Source organism: Neolamprologus multifasciatus, chromosome 9 (genome assembly GCF_963576455.1).
Source record: "Neolamprologus multifasciatus chromosome 9, fNeoMul1.2, whole genome shotgun sequence".
Lineage (NCBI taxonomy): Eukaryota > Metazoa > Chordata > Actinopteri > Cichliformes > Cichlidae > Neolamprologus > Neolamprologus multifasciatus.
The window spans coordinates 21,775,577-21,797,452 of NC_140447.1; the positions used below are offsets into that span (position 1 = coordinate 21,775,577).

Here is a 21,876-nt window from a genome sequence, read left to right on the forward strand (position 1 = left end):
CTGTGGCATATAATTTCTTGAAATACTTATTTAATTCTAATGATCATTTAAATGAGACTGGATACTAAGGAAGGAGAAAGGGACTTGTATCAATTCGAAAGGATGTGCAGCATGTTCGTGTTATTAAGGACAGAAATGGAAATATACAAACATATGAAGAAAGTGTGCTGAGAAGTAGGAAGTATTACTTTGAGGAGCTAATGAAGGAAGAAAATCAAAGAGAGAGAAGAATGGCTTGAGGACAGTTTGTGAAACAGGAAGTGCAGAAGATTAGTAGGGAGGAAGTTAGGACAGAGAGGATGAAAAGTGGAAAGGCAGTTGGTTCAGATGACAAACCTGTGGCGGTATCAAGATGTCTGGGAGATAGCCCGGTGCATTTTTAATTCAGTTGTTTAATGCAATCTTGAAGAGTGAGATGAGAATTGAGAACACCTTTAGTGTGCTGGTACTGGTTTTTAAGAACAAAAATGAAGTGCTGAAGTTTGCTAAAGTTTATGAGCCGAGTTCAGCGAGACAGTGGTGAGGTGTACATGAAAAACCTTTAAAAAAACAAAACATAACCCGAAAGTGAAGCTGTCATTTCATAAAAATATCCATCAAAAATTGTAATAACCAGTTATCACAAATGATTCAGTGTATTCAGGCTGTCAGGCCTCAAGTAGTTTTAAATGTCTGCGCTCCAATTAATCAAGTACATTGCGTTACAGAAGTTTGAATCTCTGCTGGAGTTGCAAATGTTTTCCGCCACTGCTACTACAGTAAATGAAATACAAACTGTAAGTCAGTAAAGAAAAATCTTTTTTCTCATTGAGGTTATTTATTGGCACTTTGATAACATTTTAAACTCTACTTTTCAATTCAACTCTATTTATATAGTGCCAAAAGCACTCAGCTCAAGGCCTTTCAGCAAGCACTTGGTGACAGTGGGAAATAAAAACTCCCTTTTAATAGGAAGAAACCTCCTGCAGAATCAGGCTCGGCGAGTGGCAGGCATCTCTACCTTTGAATACATTTTTACCCAATTAACTTGAAGTGGATTTTAACAAAGATGTGTATAATTATCAGACACAAACCACAAACTGTTTTAATTCCATTTTAATTTTCATACAGGTTATCACACACACATCAGAAGCAAGCAGTCATTAGACGTAAATGTACAGAGACAGTCAAACATAAATATTTATGATTTTTGCAAGTTTAGAGTAGAGTGACTGAAGGGAAGTAATATTTATTGACCAATGTGCTGAGTTGACATGAGAGTTCAGTAATAAGACTCTAAGTACACCGTTCATTACTTTTTCATCTCAAGTATTCCGCTTCCCGGCCCTCGTCTCTTCGCACTGCAGATGTTACAAAACTGCAACCCGGGAATCTGAGACAGGAAAGAGCGAAAAGTTACAGGAAGTTATATTTGAGCTTCTCAGATAAAATACCCCAGCACCAATGTGTAAAGCGTGATACGGCATATAGAGATGTCACTTACTGTTCCTGAAGATGGCAAACACTCCTTATGAAACATGTGCCTGCAGTGGAACACCACCACGTTGAAGGTTTTGGCCATGTCTGAAACACACGTTGCAAAAATTGGCAAAGAAGAGTTTTCAAATGCAATACAACATTAAAAACAGATGAATACACCTACATTACATGACTCACCTGAGGGTAAAATTGTAGCATGACATGACTCACAAATGTTCTCCTCTGAAAAGAAAATCAGCAACGTTTTTAAGAGTCCAGTTTAATATAGCTAATCTTAAAAGGAGCTGCACGAACACCAAAGAGCACCCACCATCAACCCTGACGCCTCTCATCTGTGTTCGATGCATCTTCTGAAGCAGGGAGAGGGAGTCGGCCACCAGGATCTTTTTGCAGCCTTCCCTTAAAAGAATCTTAGAAACAAGAAATCAAACGAGCTGTCAACAAACAGGATAAGAGGTACAGAAATTGGTGAATTGAGCAATTTAAAACCACCCTCGAATGAGGTCAAATTAAATTCTAACAGTAGAGTCATATAAAAAAGAGCATACATCTTTACTGAATTAAGAAGATGAGAGAGCAGCCAGGTGCTGCTAATCAAACTCACTTGATTAACTGATCATCAGTGAGTATGAGCATATCTATAGAAGCAGAAGTTTGAGCAGTTTGCCGGTCTGGTGCATTCAGGTGTGTTAATGCTTAATGTAAGTTAATGCCAAGGAGGAAAGACATCAACAATCATGACCTTAAAGTTCAGTGTTGGAATGTTTATAAACCAATTTCCAAAAGATTTGAGATTCATCATTCTACTGTGAGTGGAAAACATTCATCACAGCTGCTAATCTCCCCAGGACTGGATGTCCCAGCAAATTCGCTCCACAGAGCACATAGAAATAGCAAAAAACCCAATATCTACATCTTAGGTTTTATATCTCTTTATACTCTGTATATATCCCTTGAACTTAGAACAAACTATATTATTGAAAAGAACTGTCTTTTAAGCTTTAAATGATCGATAGGATCTTAAATCACGATTGCCCTACCAAGGGGTCTAATCCGGACTAGTGATTGGCTTTTGCGATGTGAGTTGTCAAGAATAGATTTCTTTTCAGAACTACTTTCAGCTTTCCATACCACACCAAAGTAAGATGGTTAAGCCAAGGAGTTGTGGCAATGTATTTCTTTGAGAAAGCAGACTGACAAAATGTGGACAAACAGAACAACTGTTGAAATTTCCTTCACTTATTTCTTAAGATATTAAAGCATATGTCCTTTATCTTATAAACGGCCCAGTAAATTTGAAATGGGCTGAAGGGTGTGGAAAAAATTTCAAGCTAATCTACAGGACGCATGTCTGACCTGTAGATTGTAGTCATGAAGGATTTTCACGAGGGAATCTCTGAGGTTTGGGATCTCCATGCCTTCCTTTATGCGACGGATGAGCAGAATAGGATCAACATGAGTGCCGATATTATTGAGGAGACCGGTGATGAATGCTGGAGTAAATAAAGTAAAAAGCAAGAAATAACTGAAGTTCAGATTTATTGATGCACAGGTTTACCATGACTGAGTTGATAGGAGATTTGGTGACATACGTGGTTTGTCAATAGAGTAAGAGATGAGATCATCCCACAGCTCTGCGTCATCCTGGTCTTTAGCAAACTCTATGGCTTTGTCAACATCTGCCAGCTCCTCCATGATCATCTGCAAGGCTCGTCTACAGTTTCCCATCCTGCCTGAGAGAAACATGTCTGATTAGGTTCTTCCTTATCTTTTCAAATGAGAGTACGAATCTTAATCCTTAATCAACACTTACTGAGCAGGAAAACTGTCTCCTCCACAAAGTTTCTCTGCTGGCAAATCTCAAGAGCCTAAGGACGCCAACAAAATGACTTATGTTGCCCAACTTCACTTCTAAAGACGTGAATTTATGATTGGATGACATGTACCTTTTCAAGAGGGCAGTGGGTGCTATCTCTCAGGAAAGGTAGCAGATTTGGCCGGTCGTATTCGGCATACAGGCCTATCTGTCTCTCGTGGTACTTCTGGCCTTTGTGGTGGTCCCGTTTGAACAGTTTGTGGAGGTACTGTGGGCAAAAGGCTGGTCAAACTCCCTGCATTATAACATCTGTTTTGAATTCAGTAACCTAAGGTGCTCAAATATAACTCACCACATGTAGAAGTTCAGGCCTGTCTGCTAGTTCTTCCACCACCTTGTCTATCTGTTGGAGTCAAAACAAAATACGTCACTCAGAATCATTTGTTTAAATCAGGAAGATAAAGAAGATTCAAAGAATTCAGGAGTACTTACTGATATCTTATCTTCATTATCGAGAAGCATGTCAACAGCTTTCTGACAACATGAAGTCATACAGTTTAAATGCTTTAAATGTATAAGAACAACATCTATAAGTAACAAATGAAGGGGAAATCAGTCGGTGATGACTTTTTACCTCTTTGTCAAAGTCCATGAGGAGTACGATCTTGTCCTCGATGGAAGAGAAAAGGTTGTGTTTGTGGATCAGCTGGTAAACATCTTTGTGCCTCAGTCTCAGGTAGATTTCTAAGGCTCTGTCGTATCGCTGGTCGTAGGTGTACCTGAAACAGCATCGAACACCAGCAACTCACAACAAATTTAACATGATATTTAAAATCCCCATATACCAGTATCATTTCCTAAATGTTGCCAATATAAACAAAGGCAGTCAAAATTTAAGCAAAGTGTTAAAGATGAAAGACATTTTTTGAAAATTTCACCTTATTTGACCTTGAAGAAGAGGTCAGAGGTCCAAAGCAAGGTGATATTTACAATCCCCGTATATCATTCTATATACTACATGTTATTAATACAAACAGTAAGAAATATAGAATATAGTTTTAAATAGCTCTGTAGAGCCTTATGATCACTTTGACCTTCAGATCAACCTTGAAGAACAGGTCAGAGGTCAAAAGTGATGTTTTAAAGATATTTTTAAGATTTAAAATATCATGTCATGTCAAATCTTCATATGGTACTTTGTATATGTTGAGAAAACACAGCACAGGTGTAACCATAGCAGTTTCTAAGTTATATTAATGGATTGTTGACATTACCGCAGTTTACACCCTTACAAAGTTTTATGAGAATTCATTGTGTTTACAGACTGAATGACACGCATGGAATCGCTCCTAAAAACATGGCCTCCGTGCTGTAATATTCAATATTCAAGTAATATTCAAGTTAAGACCACTCACAACTCAGCCAACGTGGTGAGTAGCGTGCTGTTGGTGGGATCCCTCTTCAGGTGATCAGTGACAGCCTGAACGATGGCCATGTTATTATAAAGATCTCCCGGCCATTCCCGGATCAGGGTGGCAAAACCCTTTACAGAAAAATACAGCACACACTATCAGCCGTCGTACGTTCATCATGCCAAGACTGCAGACGGGTGGGGGTGTAACCTACCTCATAGTCAGTTTTCAGGAATTCATGAAGGATCATTTCATAAATGGCCGGTCTGAGACGCAGATCTCCTCTTGGCAAATACTGACTGATGGCCTGAAACATGACAGAAGTGGCACCACATACAGTGTAAGAGACACAACTTTCCACAGGGCAAGCGTCGCACTTCATTGCAACGTTATAACCACTTTAGTGATGCCTTCAAAGCACAGCCGTTAAAACCTACCTTGAGCTGTCCAATGGTCTTGAACCTGTACACTTCATTCTCCCACAGTTCCATGTTTTTCCCCAGGACCTTTTGACACTTTCTGAATAAAAGTAAATAAATAAATACATTTAAATTAAAAACAAAACACTTGAATCATTTAAATGATAAAAAGAAGATTCTGCTTTTTACATTTGGTCTTTTGAAGAGAAAGCATAAGTGGTCCAATTATATGAATAAAGATACACCATTTTAGTTTGTAATACTTCAAGCTCTAAGTCAAAGGTCAGGGTCACACAAATTAGGAAAAAGCTTAATGTTCTATGGGATCACCTCCAAATTTTAGAGCAATATATTAGTCACTGAGGGACTTAAGCACTTTCTTTGGTTGAGCTTTTAAAAACATTATCTTGTTCTTTACATATCTCATGCCAACACTGCTCATCTGCAAACATGCAGGACTTACCTCGCAGCGCTGTCATAGTCTCTCGTGTTCACCAAGTGGTCGATGTATTCCATTCCAATCTTCTGAACGTCGTGCCTCTTAATGTTTTTGAAGCTAATCTCCGCGGCCATCAGCGCCTCCTGATGTCATGGTTAAAAGCGCAGTAACAGGACACAAAATCAAACTCTGACCTTGCAGCCGTTAACCTTTAGCAACCCTCATGAAATTCAACAACACAAACCTCGTATTTCTTCTTTTGGACCAGCCAATCAATATGGTCGTCCTGGTCTCGCTCCTTTGCCACAACGATGTCTTTGGGACTGATGATATAGAAGAGTGACTCTCCCTCTGAATGCTCTGTTGATGAAAATACATTTATTCCTCTGCGTACTCCCACATTACAGCGGACATTTGATAATCGATGCATAATGAAATCAGGCTGCAGTAAAAGGCAGCGTGACATTTCTCTGGGAGCAGATCTTATAGTCTCACCGAGGCGGTAGTCTCTGCACTCATTGTCCTGGAAGTTGCGCACCGTCAGCGCGTCTGAAGAGATCTCCTCACAGCTCTCGGGGAGAGGCTGGATGATGTCGAGGCGAGGCCGCGCACATAACTCCTCATCCTGCAAACAGATGTAATGATTTTATATCTGACTTGGGTTTTTGAACAACTACACATTTGTTGTGCACACTTTTGCAGACTTTTAGCTTTAATTTAGGGGTTTAACAAAAACTTTTGCATTAATTGTTTAGAAATTACAGCCATTCTTATACAATCAACAGTAATTGTAAAAAAAAAAAAAAAAATTTAAAAATTTGGATTGTTTTTAACACCTGGGTAAAAATCCTTTGTAGTAAAAGACTAAAAAAAAAAGCAGGATTACTTTTGCAGTTTGCTTTGGACCGCTGTCCATTTGCAATATGAAGTTCTCTCCAATCAGTTTTGCAGCATTTGAATGAATCTGAATATAGAGTGTTGTCCTGTATACCTCACAATTCATCCTGCTACTTCTATCAGCAGTCACATCATCAATAAACACTAGTGCCCTGGTTCCACTGGCAGTCATACATGCCTATGCCATAACACTGCCTCCACCGTGTTGGACAGATGATCTGGTATGCTTCAGATCATGAGTTGTTTCTCTTCCCATCATTCTGGCAAAAGTTAATCTTGATTTCATATCTCCATTTCTTTTTCATGACTCTTTTAGAGATTTTCCAAAAAGTCTAATCTGGCCTTCTTCTTGAGTGTAACCAGTGGTTTGCACCTTGTTGTAAACGCACTATATTTACATTCATGAAGGCATCTCTTGATGGTAGACCATGACAACGACACATCTATTGCCTTGAGAGTGTTTCTGACATGGTTACATGTCGCAAAGTTCTTTTTCATAACCATAGAAATAACTTATCATCAACGTCTTCTTTGGTCTCTCAGCCTTTTGGTGCTGCTCAGCCGGACAGTGGATTCCTTCTTTTTAAGAATGAACCAGATTGAATTTAGTTACTCCTAAGGTTTTTGCTTTTTAGCCTAATGATGACCACTTACTCTGGCACATCTTTGGACTTCATACTGAGAATTCCACTAAAAAGATACCTCATAAAAGTTCAACGCTTGGAGTCAATTACAGATCTTTTATCTGCTTAATTTCTCATGGAGTGACGAGGGGTACAGGCCTCACCTGGCAATGAAACTCCCTGTCACTCTGAAAATTAGGTACTATGAATGAAACAGTAATACAACCTTTTTGGAAAACCCACTGATTTAAAGCTTAAAGTATGCACTTCCATCTTGACTGTTGCATTTACAATCCAGTGTCAATATAGACAGATGCAAAGATGCACAAAAAATGCCTAACAACTTACTGACTTTCTTGTATGTTAAAAGAAAAAATATTGTTACCATTTGATCAGAGTTTTCCTTCACAAAGAACAGGGTGACCAGCTGATCTGCCAGCGGTGCCAACCCACAGATGAAAAACTCGGTCTCAAAAGCAGAAACTAAAAGAAACAAAAGATCATCTCTTCAACAATCCACATTTAAAGAAAGTGAGTGAGAACAAGGTGAAATATTTCTTCCCTTTAATGCCTCACATTATTGTGTAGTTATACTTAAGTGTCCTTCTGTTTTCATACATCAATTGAACTTAAAGGATACGTGCATAACGCAGCCTTTAGCTTTACAACTACTAAAGTAAGCAACTATTAAACTTTTTTGTTTCTCAGTTAAAGACTTTAGAAAGCAGAAAAAGGAGATGAAATGCATTTATTTCATTTAATTGTTTTTCCATCTTAACAGTATGCACAGACTGAACCTGAGCGCCATTTCAATTTATCTAAAGCTTCTTGCAGCACTGCCTTCTTCTGCAGTTGACGTGGTAGAAGTTTCCCATAATATCATATTTACATCTATACTTTGTGCCCCGATCAGCCCCAAGCTTTAAAACCAAGCCACTCCCAAAATGTTTTTGCAGTGTGAGCCTTTGTCTTGCCAGAGGAGCACATAAATTCCTCAGAAGCACAATCAATAATATAGGATTAACTAGGATGATCAATATCGTAACCACACGATTTCAATGATATGTAAAATTAGAGCTAAATTACGAGGCACAGAGGACGTTTGCAATCTCTAACTTATGTAAAAATATTACTCAGTGCACAGATTTCATTAACTCTGTGACTCGGAGTGTGCACATTTTTCAGTGGTCTCATATGTGGAAGACGAAATGGGGTGCTCTGTACCTATTTCCACATAGCGGCTGGGCAGGTCTCTCATTTCAGTTGGATTTCGCTCTTTCACAACACAAATCTGAAGAGAAATAAGAAGATTAGACTGAACGCACGCCACAGCCGGCGCCTGTGAGTAATATTAACACGAGCAGGAAACAAAGCAAACCTTAATGGAAGAACCCCAGCCGACAATGAGAGTGGTGTTGTCCTTCCAGCACAGGCTGCAAGGGTACATGTCGGGCCTCAAACTCACATTATCCCTCAACACATTGGTGATCCTCTGCTTTGTGCTGATGTCATATATTTTTACTCCCTGAAGGTAAAAAAGAAGCGTTTTTACATACGAAGCTGTGCATACAGAAGGATCGGGGTTTGCTTAACTGTCGCAGAGATCTCACCACATTGTTGGCCCATGCAATCAGGTTAGCTCTCCATTTGATATTAGTGATTGTTCCCTCGCCCTCATGTAGAACTGAAGTCTTCCAGCGATTCAGCCAGTTTCTCTCATACAGAAGGAGCTTGAAGGGGGGAAAAAAGTAAGAACATTTAATTCAAGGGTGCAATATTACACCCCAGCCTACAGAGGGCAGTAGATGAACAGTGTATTATACTGGAACAAGAGGTTAGGAAGCTATGTCTGATAAAATCATGAAGTAAAGCCCTATTTTCCTCCACATGTGCAGACTTAATCCCACTTTGGAGCATTTAAGCACAAAGAAAATAAAGATGGATGGCTCAACGTGAGTCAACCTGAGGGAGAAGCTTCACCAGCTCCACTGGTGGACGAAAACATTAAACATCCACATGGCCGAGATCATTTGTGAAGATGGTGTTGAAAATATGAGGCATTACAGTTTTGATTTAATACATCCTTCTCATCATAACATGGATACACGGCATTAACATAAGGTGCCGTGGATAACAATGTCAGATACACGAATAAGTAAGTTCATTACTTTTTGCGTGCACCGTCTTTACTCTTGTGCCGTCTCGAAAAAGCTGCGAAAGCTCCGAGAGGGCTTTGAGTGATGTGCGTGGCTTGTGTGTTTTTAACCACAATGCAATGTGGCATTGATGGCCCTGAGAGCTATTTCATGAATTAAAGCTTGAGTTAAGTTTTCAGGCCTTGCACCGCACCTTCTGTGGAGGACAAATTCGTTCACATTCCCTGCATTGTTGTGGTTCTCACTATATAAAGTGATACAAAAAGCCCCCGAAAAGTGCATATTATTACCAAGGCGGCCGGGAGAAATTTGTATAGGCTCTTTAATTCAACATTTGGCCTATGTTAATAAACAGTTTGCTCGACAAAAAGATGATATGACAAAAGAACTGGGGAAACAAAATTGAATTTCCTTTGACAGGATGTGGCTCCCGTTGAGGGGTATTGATTTTCATCACAGGCAACTTGTGGAGGCCTTCACAACTTGGAACTGAGAGAAATCAGTGCCAATTGAAAGAAAATAGCAAAGTAACACTAACAATGGAGTTTTGTGGTAAAAGTTTTTCCTCTCCCCTGTTGTATAAATGTCAGCACACTTTATTTATAGGTGGTTTGTGCAATGGCACCACATCTGTGCAGCTTGTAGTAGTGTAATAGGCGAGCGCTAGTAGGTAGCTGTTTTTACCTCAAAGATGAAGAAAAAAGCAGAAAATGATAAATCTAATGTCTAATATGCTTTTCAACTTCCGCGATGACATACCCAGCGGAGGCAACTTCCAGAGAGAGATCACCGTATGCGCCCGGAAATCCTAAGACTATGTACCCTCTTGATAATGACATCTATTTGCTGTGCTTGTGAAGCATTGCCTTTCAAACACTGTTGAGCGAACAGCACTTTGTGAAAATGGGCAGCTCTCCCGAGAGCACTCCAGCGAAAAGACAGAAAAGTAAGAGCCTTTCACACCAGACAAAGGCCTGCGCGTCGCCCTCAGCCGAGCCAAAGCGAGACGGTGTGCAGGATTCGGTTTCACCCGGACATAATCAGGACGCATTATTGCGGCAGGAAATGTCTTGAAAATGGCGGTTTAAAAAAAAACAAAAAAAAACAAAAACTGGGTGTAACAAGAGCACGAGTAAAAAGTACTACTCAAACCTACCTTGTTGCCCCCGGTGACAAACTGCTTATAGTTGGATCTGGTGAACTGAGGGTGTAATGCGACCACCTGTGAAGAACGTTTAATAGTTTAGAAGAGCGAAATCTATTCATTCTCTTTTCCATCCTATAACACTGCAAGTCTGCAGAAAAACTTACTTTGATGGGACAGTCAAAGTTCTCGTGGAAGCCCTCTCTTGTGTAGAGGCCGAATACTTGAACCTGGAACAGAGACGGTGCAGCAGAACAGCAAGCAAAGGTGAATAACTCAAAATTTCTCCTTTAATTGCTGCCTCTGCAACTATCTGAGGCCAGCGGGGGGAAGTGTGGTCAGAAAAGACTTTTGATTGGCTCCCTACTTCTCCGCTGGGTCACCAATTAGTGGAGCCAGTTGATTCTTCGAACCCTGCAGGGTTTACAGCAGAAATCCTAATCGTGGACTGACCACAGCCTCAGTTGGCTACAGTAGCCTTTAATGTACCATTAGAGTACACGACGCCCACTTTTCCTCTACCTGAAGCCCCACCACCACCACCAAAAAAAGATGGGGAAATAATATAAAACTCTGACGCTATCTCATCTCTTGAACCGCAGCAGTGGTTAAGGATTAAGTTAGATTTCAAAGGATTATCAGCCAGCTGAATTGGTGAGGGCAAACAATTGCTATAGCATTGATTTTAATTGTCTGCTCCACTTTTTTTGCGCGACAAGATCTTGTTTTTGCCACCAGAGTGCTGGAAGCAGGGGGAGGGCGATATCAGAAAGCATATCTTGACTGCAAAATCCATGAAGGATGGTGGTAATGATGAGAAGAGACAAGATAACAGCAAGGTGGAGAACATGGAGAGGGTATCCATAGATGGGCTGATGGCTGACTGACAGCTCAACGGATCTGAGTGCAATCCTTCCCTCCCACCCCTCCCCATGCTTCAAAATTGTTACAAGCTTTTTATAAATTCCCGCATCATGAAAAAAATATGGGGCTTATGTGTAGATATGGAGAAGATAAAACTCCAGGTTAATGCACCGAGTGCGGAGGAAGTGCCGTCTAAAAATTTGCTGCTAGTTCCAAATCATTATGATAAAGTTTCAGGCTGATAAGGCGAGTTTATATGAATCAGAGGATGAATTATGAAAGATGAGAAGCACTGATTGGTGATTTCATTTTTTGCTGCAGGCCCAGAGATCACTAGCCAGCGGTGATGAGTGGAGAGATCTCACCTTCCCATCCTCGGAGCAGATGCCCACATGCTCTCCACTTTCATCCAGACTGATCTGGTTGATCTTCACTGAACTCTGCGGAGACACAATATCACGGCATCGTTTTTTTAAAGAGGTGGGCGAGTATCATAGTGGATGGCCAAATGTTGCTAGCTGACATTTTACCCCAACTAAGTGAAATGCCAGGAAAAAGAAAAAAAGGCAATGGATGCATGGTCCCATATGTGTCAATGCATAGAGAGTGCATTAATACTGAAAATGTTAGGGGTCCCTCTGCTGCAGATGCTTTTAAATTTAGGGCTCTTAAGATAAAAGGATCAACTAAATGGCATAAATTACAGCAAATGTTACTTTAAAAACGTCCCTAAAGTGAGGACGGTGCCTCGGTGTAGACTCGAAGAGGAAAGAAGTTGTTTTGCTTATCATAGATTTCCAATTTTTCCAAAGCAGTTGCTTCAGCTATTTGGTAATCATATTAAATCCAACAGCTAGAGCACAGCTGTGTCTCTCCTGTTCTGTGAAACAACCTCCCTGTTTCAGGTTATGATTTTTTAAAAAACTGGCAGTAAGTTTCTCTGGTAAGTAGCACTTGAATCAACATGCTCAGCAGGCGCGCGACATTTGGAAACACGAGTGCAGGTACAGTAATGTAAACCCACTCCTCCCTGCCTACCAAATCAGCCCTGATTACGGAGTTTTTGTTTTTTGTTTTGTTTGGGGGTGTTTTTTGTTTTTGTTTTTTTGACTTGTAAATTAAATTATTGTTCAGAGTTCATTCCCTCCAGATCAGTGGAAGTAATGTAGTAAAATAGTAGGAGTAAATTAGAGAGAGGCAAGCTCATTTCTGGGTGTGAAATCTTCCTTCAGGGTACTACGTGAAATCTCAAAATATCTCCTTTTGCTTCCACATGGGATCTAAACTGTATTATTTTGTCTGCAGGGCCCGAGTTAACACTGTTGACTGTTAGGTATTTTTTTTCAGGAATATAAAAGTTTCATCAGCCAGGAGGAGAATTGCATTTTTACAATGAAAAAAAACCCCAAAAACCTCTTTGGGTATCTGATCAGCCAGTTGTGGTTTTTGACTCAGTGTTTACCTTTATTATGATGCCATATATATTCCACTTAGACCTTTAATGATTTAACAGCAGTATCAGTCTTGACCACAGCACTGTCTGTCTCACTACTAAAGCTTTCTGCGTCATTCATATAACAAAATACAGTTTCTGAAGACAGCAGAACTAAAAACAATGGCTAAAAATGGGGTTGCAAAAATCTATGTTATCCAGTGGTCAGCTTCCTCGAGCTGTGACCTCAGTAAACACTTTCTTGATGAGTTTGTGGTCTCATTTGTCAGTTTCCTATCTTATTTATTGGCTAATGACTCTAAAACTCCTTTTAGAGTCAAGAATGATAACAAAGCATGACGTGCTTATTTTGTTATTAACAAGTGTGCAGGGTACTCGATTGCTCTGGAATATCCATGTTTCTTTCATGTTTTAAAAAGCTAAAGGAAAATTTTATAGTGCTGCTTTAAATTACTAATGGTGATGTCTCTTACATATTCATGTGTGCTGGTGTGCATGACTCAGGGCTGAAACTGACAAGCTAGACACAACAACAACCTACTCAATTTTGTTTCCCACAGGTATCCTTGTGCTAATCAAAATACTGTGTTTATACTAGATATTAGTACCAAACAGACTAATTACAAATGCTGAGGTTTGCATCACTGCAACTTGTAGTCAGATTTCTGAGAATGTGCAGGTTAAGCTATCTGCAATCTTGTTTCCACTAATCAAAAAACATTTTTTTCATGCGGAAGTCAAAGTTTTGTATTATTGTCACAACTGTTTTTTTTCTTTTCAATTAACAAATTCAAACTTCTGATGAAATAAGCTCAAAATTGAGATAATAACCTGAAATGTTGACTTGGCTCAGCCTGGCAAAACAATTTTTTTTCATTACCAAAAACAGGATTTTGTATGCTACTGTGTAGGGTATAAAGTGATGCTGTAGCCTGGCAATAAATTTAATGCAGTACTGTACATTAAGTATAAAATGGCGATGGCGAAAATGCTCAGTTTGAAGTTTCAAACATCAGACTTCACCAACCAAAAGGTGACGTCAAAGTGACTTTGCCCATCTTTAATATACAGGCTATGGCTCTTGCCCTCTGACATGTTTGTTTTGTTTTGTTTTAACTTTATTTTAATATGTTTGTTTTTTGGCTCATTTCTTTATTTCATGTGTTTAATATGTCTTGGAGTAAAAGTAGAATTGAATTCCAAGTACAGCAGATGAGTATCACTTTGATTTTACAGGTATTTAGTTACACAAGAAAGCAAATTCAGATTTCTAACTGATGACATCACTGGATGAAAGGTTAAAGTTACAGAAAATCTCAGCGTTATTAAAACTTTTCCTCGACTGCCAACTGATAAACAAACAGAACAACAATATAATGTAGTTAGTAACATAAACAGCGGACTCTCATTGCATCCACTGAGCTAACAAGGCTAAAAAAGTGTTTTAAATTCAAGTAATTGGTTAATATAACCCAAAGAATTTTAATGTACTCACAATCTCAAACTTCTGAGTAATATTTCCTTGGATGTCCAACAGGAAGACCTTTCCAAAATGAGTACCTAAGGCGAGAAACTGAAAGGAGACAAATGTAATGTAAATTAAACCAGAAGACACCTGAAATCAATTCCAGATTTTCCAGAAAAAAAAAATCTTGTGTTTATGACGGCTGTGGGAGAGGATAAAAAAATATTTCCTGGATCTGCAGTGGCATGGGCAAAGTGGGGATTGGGTGGGCTTGGAGGCAAAACTGTGAAATTGCAGGGGGTGGAAAAGCCCTATTTATTAAAGCAGACAGTGTGAAATGGCATTTTTTCCCCCCTCAAATTAAAATGCTTAAGCATAATAAATGCACTGTACATCTGACTTCTTCCCATGCAACCCAATCACCTCCCTGCCCAGCACAAGACTATTATTTCTACTGAGCAGCAACTGGTTTCCGTGTCTTGTGCTTCGGCAGAAGCGCACGTGTGCATATGTATGTGTGCGTGCGAGTGTGTACACGAGTCCACTGGGACAAAAAAATTATAGAAACCGGGGGCTTTGGCATTAGATTAAGTGTGTGTTCTTCCACCCCAGCCCCTGCTCCATGCCCTCCTCCTAATCCCCCTCCCTTCTAGACCAGCATGTGGATGTGCGGCGAGGCCAGCATGCTTCAGTGCAGTCTATAATGAAATGCTTATATTTACAGGCACAGCTGAGCATGTCAGACAGAGCCCCTGCAATCTCCCCAAATAAAATAACCAAAAATAAATAAATAAAGGGTTCAACCTTGTGAGGCGGAGCGACTTTTAAAGGGATTTATCAGAATGGAATTGTTCAAATGAAATTCCGATTCAGACACTTAAAATATGAGGCAACATAAGGCAGTATGTGCTGTCGGTGGCTTTTAGGGTTGTGGGAGTTTGCCACAGAAGAGGAGGGTGGGGGAGGGTAGTGGTGGTGTGACCACACAGGTAGCTGGATGGCAAAAAGTACATAAGCATAGAAATCCCAAGAAGAAAGACAAGTCAGATCAAATTTAAATTTTCAGCAAAGCAGTCTCTCTCTCTGTGGCACAGTTGCTGTTTTTAGGTTAAAAGAAGAAAAAAAGGGGGAACAGAATCCTCAAAGTACAAACAAATACACAAACATCAATAGTGGTTAATAAAACATCAGGTGAGGAGACATAACTGGGTATGACTTTTGCTCTGCTCAGGCGTGCAAGTGTGCCGCTGGTGCCACGATGATTAACCATCTCGCCGAGAGTGGCCCTCTTAAAAAACAAAGGGAGACGAGGAGCAAAAAATATGTAAGAGTGGGAATAAAAAGAAGAGAAGACAATGGTGCCTGATGCCTTCTGATTCACCTCCCTGAGAGGGAAAAGCAGGGGAAGGTGAGAAAATAATGGGTCTGCCTTTACAGATTCAACAGAAGGGAAGAAATCCAACTTTGAAGCTGACATCTCTCAAATGTGTACCTAAACAATGTGAAATGTCTGCGCGAGATGGGTGAACCTGACACGGAAATGCCCCTGCGGGTGGTGGATCATAACCTCTACCTTGTCATGGACGGTCATACAGCTGGCTGCATCGTTCTGGAGAATTTCTGTCATCCCGTTGGAGAGCCTCTCATACTTCAGCTTGGGCTCCTCCTCGCTGTCCTCCTCCTGGTGAAGAAAGCAGTCTCTTAATGATATTTTCCAACTGCTATTCCTGTTCCTAAAATCCCCCCAATCATCACTGCAGTGAAAAGAAATATGCAAAATCTCCACCTAACCTGATGTTGTATATTAAAATCAGATTTTTATGAAACGCGTGCTACAAAATATGACAAAAATCCCTATTTATCCAACATTACATCTTAAAGGTGGCTTATTTAGTTTTTTTGACCACTAGGGGCTCTATGGAGCAACATTTTTACACGCGAGTCCCTGATTTGCATCTTTTTTTATGCAAGCACACAAAAGGGTATAAAAACATGTGCACCACAATACCAACAGACATAAAGACCATTTTACACCATTTTTATCCTTTCTGACAGAAAACAAATGCAGTGATGTGTGAACTAAGATAACAGAGAAGGAGAAACACACCATTACTCTGGAAGACAAATTGAGCTTGTTTTTATGAGAAACAGTGAATGTCACTGTTACAAAAACAATCAAGAGGGCACCAAAAATGGTTAAATACTTGTTTTGGTTATAGTGATATGACTAATGTAAGCAAAATCACTTGAAGGTCAGTGAATTTACCTGTGCTTCTCAGAAGATACAAATAAAATAATATAGATATCATAGTCTGTGTATATACATAGGCTGCAAGTCAACTACCAACACAATTTGAAATGACTTTTTATAAAGCAGTTTATGTTTAAGTAAATGAAATAATAATTTTGTTTTTATTTTCAGCACAGTATTTAATTGGGCATTGAGAATCATTTAATACATTTGGTATTGGAACTACTCAATTTCTTGTATTGTGACATCCCTGCTTAATGTTTTTCTAAACTGATTAGAATTGGGGTTTATCACTTATCACACTTATCATAATGAAGTACTAACAGCCGATCAACAAATTGCTGCAAATTATTAGTTTTTGCATGAATTCCTAATAGCTGAATGAGACGATGATTATGTGGAAACACACAAAGATGTACCGATATTCTTTCCCACATATCATTATCTCACTATAATCATATAATCATCTTATTATCATTATATGCCACTTCAAGCCTTGCTGACAGTATGGCAAATCAACAAATAGGGTTATATTAACCTAACCCTTAAAAGACACTGAGATAAAGAGTTGAATAATGTTTTTTTATTTATTATAAAGAGCATTTCCTTTTATTCCTTTTCCCTTGGTACAACTGGAGGAATAAATAACAACAAAATGACACAAACAGCCAAAATTTCTATTGTAGACCAATCAGGTTTTTCTACTTTGAATTATTATTCTGTTCATCAAAAGTGAGAAAACAGTTAAAAATATGACAACACTATAACAACAGCTATTTCAATCACTGAATTACGTTATACTTAATGATGAAATGATGAATAAGATCCTCACATTTGAGAACCTAAAAGCAGACAAAATTGCTAAATGTTTGGTGGTTTTGCTTTAACCGATCTAATTTAATTTACTGCTATTTATCCATTTCTAATATGCAGGTAATGCACAAATTTACTGTATAAACATAACTGGGATTCCTTTCAGCAGCATTTATTGCTGCTTTCAGTCTCCAATAACTGTGATTAATCCATTTTTGAAGCCTGTGTACATGAACATATGTGTATAGAGGGATGTATGCACAAAGACAAAATTTCCATCACCTTGCATGAAATGCTTGATAAAACAATAAAAGCAACATCTTTTCATGACACTGTTCATCCCCAGTGAAATACATGAATTTATAGTCTTTTCATAAAGCAAACTTAAGGTATTATACTGTGTTACACTTTCCAGCCTGAGTCAACATTTGCGGCCAGTCACAGCCTGAATATTACTCATAATTCAGTTTATAACCAATGCTGCACAGTCTGTGGCTGCCCAGAGGGTGCATCAACTCAAAACATTGTCTGCCATTATGTGCTACTGGGTTGGAGGTGGGGGACAATAGCGTGGAAAAAATGTTATTTTCAAAAACAATCCTTTCCCACTCAACAACGCCATATCTAGGCTATTTCCTGTGTATTCTGGTTGTGAGATTTCTGATGCGAGGGCATTTGTCACGGGTTTCAAAGGCGTATCAGACAACAAAGGCAAACTTCATCCCCACAGAGAAACTACCCATTTTAAAACTTTTGCCATCTCTTGTAAGTTGCTCTTTGTTTTGTCAACTACTCAGCTGGCCTTGATGTTGTAACCATTTTTGCCATTTTCTTTTAGTATTGGCTGTTAAAATAGAGCATGAAGGGAAACATTCAGCTTTAAATATACTGCACAGCGAGGACCACACTAGTTGGAGAAACGAAGGCGTGTACCCTGTATTATTAAGACAAACAACAAATCATCATGTGTCATAAACACAGTTTACACACAGGTGGCAAAGTAAGGGAAAGATCAACATATAGTATATATAAAAATTATATTAATCACATGCTGCAGCCTTTAAAGTCAACTCAACACAGCTAAACAACACAGCAGGCCATACACAGTGCTCTCCACCAAGATTATCAAACCACCTCACTGAGTATTTCTGCTTCTAGGCATTGTGCTTGATCATAAATTATGATAGAGAAGACGCACTGCTACAGGTTTTTTGTTATCATTTTTTGCATGTTAACAACAATAAAAGATATTAACAGTAATCACCTGGGTATATTAAAAGATTACGTAACATATCGCTCACTTCCTCACATTTCTTATTGCGAGGACTGACCTTTAAAACAAAACAAATTCAATCCATTATTACAGAAAACAGCCACATGCATTATTAACACGGCTGGTTATTAGGTTCACACTGATCCACTGAATGATTCAGTTTATAAAATAATGCAAACAATATTCAAACCAAAGTCACTCATTTGCTGTCCATAAAAGTTTGTTTTGTTTCTTTCCGGATGATTAAGAAGGGAACGAATATCACTAAAAGAAGATTTTTGACCAGACAGTTTCAGGACAAGGTGCTTATGACACACTGTTACACAGTAATAACAGTTTTACAACTGTCATATATCAACTATCAATTTACATTTAAAAATATGATCTTTGATGAATTATGGCATTCAGAAACGTAGCATTTAGACACAAACTATTGAGCTATACATGTCACACCTGGGCATGTACAGGATAAAATACACAAAGTTAACATTATCATGTACCCTAGTTAAGCACACCTTGTATGTTTCAGTGCTTGCATGGGTTCCTGCCTATATCAAACAAAATCAGGAGTCTGGTAATAATTTTTTTCCATCATTATATTTGCTTGTTTCAGTCCACTTGGTTTGGATTAAAGCCATTTCTTTACAGCTCCGAAACCAATGTTTTCTAACTTTGCTTTGTCCATTTTTTGCAGGACTGTTCTTGTTTTTAAATAACTGGAGATCATACCTTTATCCTGATCATAGCATCAGTGGCAGCTTTATACTGCCCACAATCCCAAATTCAGTAATAGACTTGTCAAATTCATACATCATCATTTCCTGTCAGTCTCGCAACCTGCAGTATATTAACAGTGGCTGTCTTGATGTCATTATCAACAGCTGTATTGAACTTAACTGCATTTATGAATTTCAATCCTAGCACGCATGCTGGTGGCACTCCCACCAAACTCCTGATTTGCATGGGTCGTGTCCAAAGACCTACGTTTATGAAACCAGCATATAACATGCTATAAAAACTTTGCTTAAACTGTTTTCCCAGCTGACATCAGCTTGGTCCTTTGTCCATAAAATTAAAGTGTGTCCATAATGCTGTTTAACAAATTAGCTTTTAGATTTTGGTACTCAAAGTGAACTTCTAGTGTTGAGGTTAAATTATTGAAAATTGCTCAAATGAATTTAATTAATTTGCTTTTTCTTTTCCAACAGTAGCACAAAGACATCATCAATTATTGACACTTGAGGGTGTGAACGAGTATGTTGTTCCCATTTTAATCTTTCTGGAATTAAAAGACCGCAGTCTAGGCTTACAGAAGCGTTACTTCTGCCTGATTCTGTTCAGTCACTACATGGTGCAGAGATCCTGATTTATTGTGTGCTGTTTACACTGTCTGTGCAATATGTGATGACTGAATAAAACTAAACTAAGCTAAAATATGCATTAAACCATTTCATTTGCTTCTAAAGGAGTGGCAGAATCATGTAGAGCACTTAGAGCCTTATAGTGGTCCAGCAAGTTGCTAAAAATACAATGCATGATGTCTTTTCTTCCATTTATTACCCTTCATTCTCTACCTTTTATGTGCTTTCGGGACCACAAAAGTACATTTTTTGACAGGCTTTTATGGAACACACCCTTTCGTTTTTCAGCTGCTGGGGTTTCTTTTGATTTGTAACCATTTTTGCCATATTCTCCATCTACTGACAGCTGAGCTAAATGAGACTCCTCGTGTCATCATCTAGCTTAATGTTCAAGGTTCAAGCAAGACTCGCCCATTTGTCTGCTTTTAAGGGGAACGCTGTAACTGTTAAATCTAACCATGTTAGTTTGTTTGAGGCAGAAAGAGGAGGAAATTGGTGCAATCAGTCGACTAATATGTTGCTTAAATCTATCGTTTTAAGGGTTTGATCCGCTGAGCATACTAAAAAGCACTTACAAATCAGGCTTATTATTGCATTATGTTATTACAAATCAGACTAATCTAACCAAATCATGACGTTGATGAAGAGAATGCCTCTGACTTTCCAGAGCCACTGCTCAGACAGATTGTTACCCTGCTCATCTCTTCTGTTAGTAGAGTGTAGAGCAAACAGCCCCTCGCTGCCTTCATCTAGCGAGGCTGCTGTCAAGCTGGTAACAACAGCAGCCAGCTACAGTATATTGCAATATTGTAAGCAAATAATCACCTGTTTGCAGCAGCCACTCAGAGGAGACTTGCAATCCCACAGTCCAGTGAGTGTTTGTCCATGACTACTGAACACATGGTGCACAGACAGACCACTATTTACAAGTCTGGTTTATTTTCTTGAGAAAAAAAGTAGTAGCTTGAGAAAGGTGCAGGTGTCCAAAATGCAGCATATATCTTATATATGATTCCATCCTCTGCTACCGATGAAGAAAAATTCTCCTTCCTGTCAGCGTGATGTGTAATGTTATATTTTATTCAGCCCATGTGAGATCCTCCAAAGCACAGGTGTACTGTAACATGCCAGAGTTCAGTCATAATATTGATGGATCTGGAAAGCTATATGTAATTCATGAGTGTTTGACACCTCTCAGAACCTGACAAAGATCCTTTAGGGATCAAGCTGTGCTGATAAAGGCTATGTTATGTATTACAGCCCCTTCAGTAGGCAGAGATTTCAAAAAGCATCCAAACCTGACGGAAATATGAACACTTCTGTCACTGACAGTATATTATTGGTGATGCATGTCTACACTGACATACTGGTGCAACTGCATGACACATTCAAGTCCATTTTTTCCAGTTATTATTATTTTTAAATATATATCAAGATTTTTTAAAATAAATTCATCTTAGATTAGCTAAAATGATGAGGTATTTTTGATTCTTACCTCAGACTCATCTGTGGTTTCCTCACTTGGATGTCTGACCTAAAAGCAGAAAAATGTTGGATTGCTTTAAAAAATATATATATTAATGTTAAAGCATGGTTTCAGAGGCCATGACTATTTATTTAGAGATTAAATATATACCAAACAACTGCAAAGCTAAATTAGCACCTAAAATGTTAGCTTTCCAAGCAGAGAATGGCTTGATGAGAAGCTAAATCAAATGAAACCACAGCTGACAGCTCTCACAGGCACACTTTGAATGCATTTTTGATGCAAGTGCGTTTAAAACAGAAACATTTAGCTAGCTAGCTTTAGCATTTTGAGCTTACCTGCTCCTCCACTTCCGCCATTGTGATATTATTTAGCGATATATCCAAAGGTAACAGCTATAATACTTTAACAAATATTTTTAAAAATATCCGTTAAATCTCCGCTAAAGCTTTGTTTAATCTCAGAAACACCCGCTGTTACGTGACAGCAAAGTGATGTTTGTTGTCGAAACCTGCTTCCAGTCAT

The 21,876-nt window shown here is 38.9% G+C and overlaps 1 protein-coding gene across 2 annotated transcripts; it reads right to left on the bottom strand.

Moving 5' to 3' along the window:
• Positions 1-1,080: 1,080 nt before the first annotated feature.
• vps41 (VPS41 subunit of HOPS complex) lies at positions 1,081-21,867 on the bottom strand. Of its 2 annotated transcripts, XM_085172608.1 has the most exons (28): positions 21,690-21,866; positions 21,361-21,399; positions 15,741-15,848; positions 14,198-14,275; positions 11,615-11,689; positions 10,553-10,615; positions 10,398-10,463; positions 8,696-8,815; positions 8,464-8,610; positions 8,310-8,376; positions 7,471-7,568; positions 6,061-6,190; positions 5,810-5,925; positions 5,590-5,708; positions 5,145-5,226; positions 4,922-5,014; positions 4,711-4,838; positions 3,930-4,074; positions 3,788-3,829; positions 3,648-3,698; positions 3,426-3,563; positions 3,293-3,347; positions 3,072-3,212; positions 2,836-2,972; positions 1,790-1,889; positions 1,657-1,701; positions 1,484-1,563; positions 1,081-1,372 (listed from the first exon to the last, which is right to left on the bottom strand). In XM_085172608.1, exons 1-28 carry the CDS (start codon positions 21,708-21,710, stop codon positions 1,292-1,294), a joined length of 2,565 nt encoding a protein of 854 aa, XP_085028734.1. In that variant the 5' UTR covers positions 21,711-21,866; the 3' UTR covers positions 1,081-1,291. The 2 variants fall into 2 exon arrangements, with proteins under 2 accessions (XP_085028734.1, XP_085028736.1); XM_085172610.1 differs by lacking the exon at positions 21,361-21,399 and having other exon boundaries at positions 21,690-21,867.
• Between the last annotated feature and the right edge of the window lie 9 nt (positions 21,868-21,876).

What these genes read in the sequence shown, in the direction of transcription:
- vps41 (XM_085172608.1), bottom strand. Translation starts at nt 21,710, where the DNA reads ATGGCGGAAGTGGAGGAGCAG. An exon ending in GTGCAGAGACTACCGCCTCG is followed by an intron (nt 5,926 to 6,060) that starts GTGAGACTATAA and finishes TTTCATCAACAG; the next exon opens with AGCATTCAGAGGGAGAGTCA. An exon ending in TCCAAAAGAAGAAATACGAG is followed by an intron (nt 5,709 to 5,809) that starts GTTTGTGTTGTT and finishes CCATGACATCAG; the next exon opens with GAGGCGCTGATGGCCGCGGA.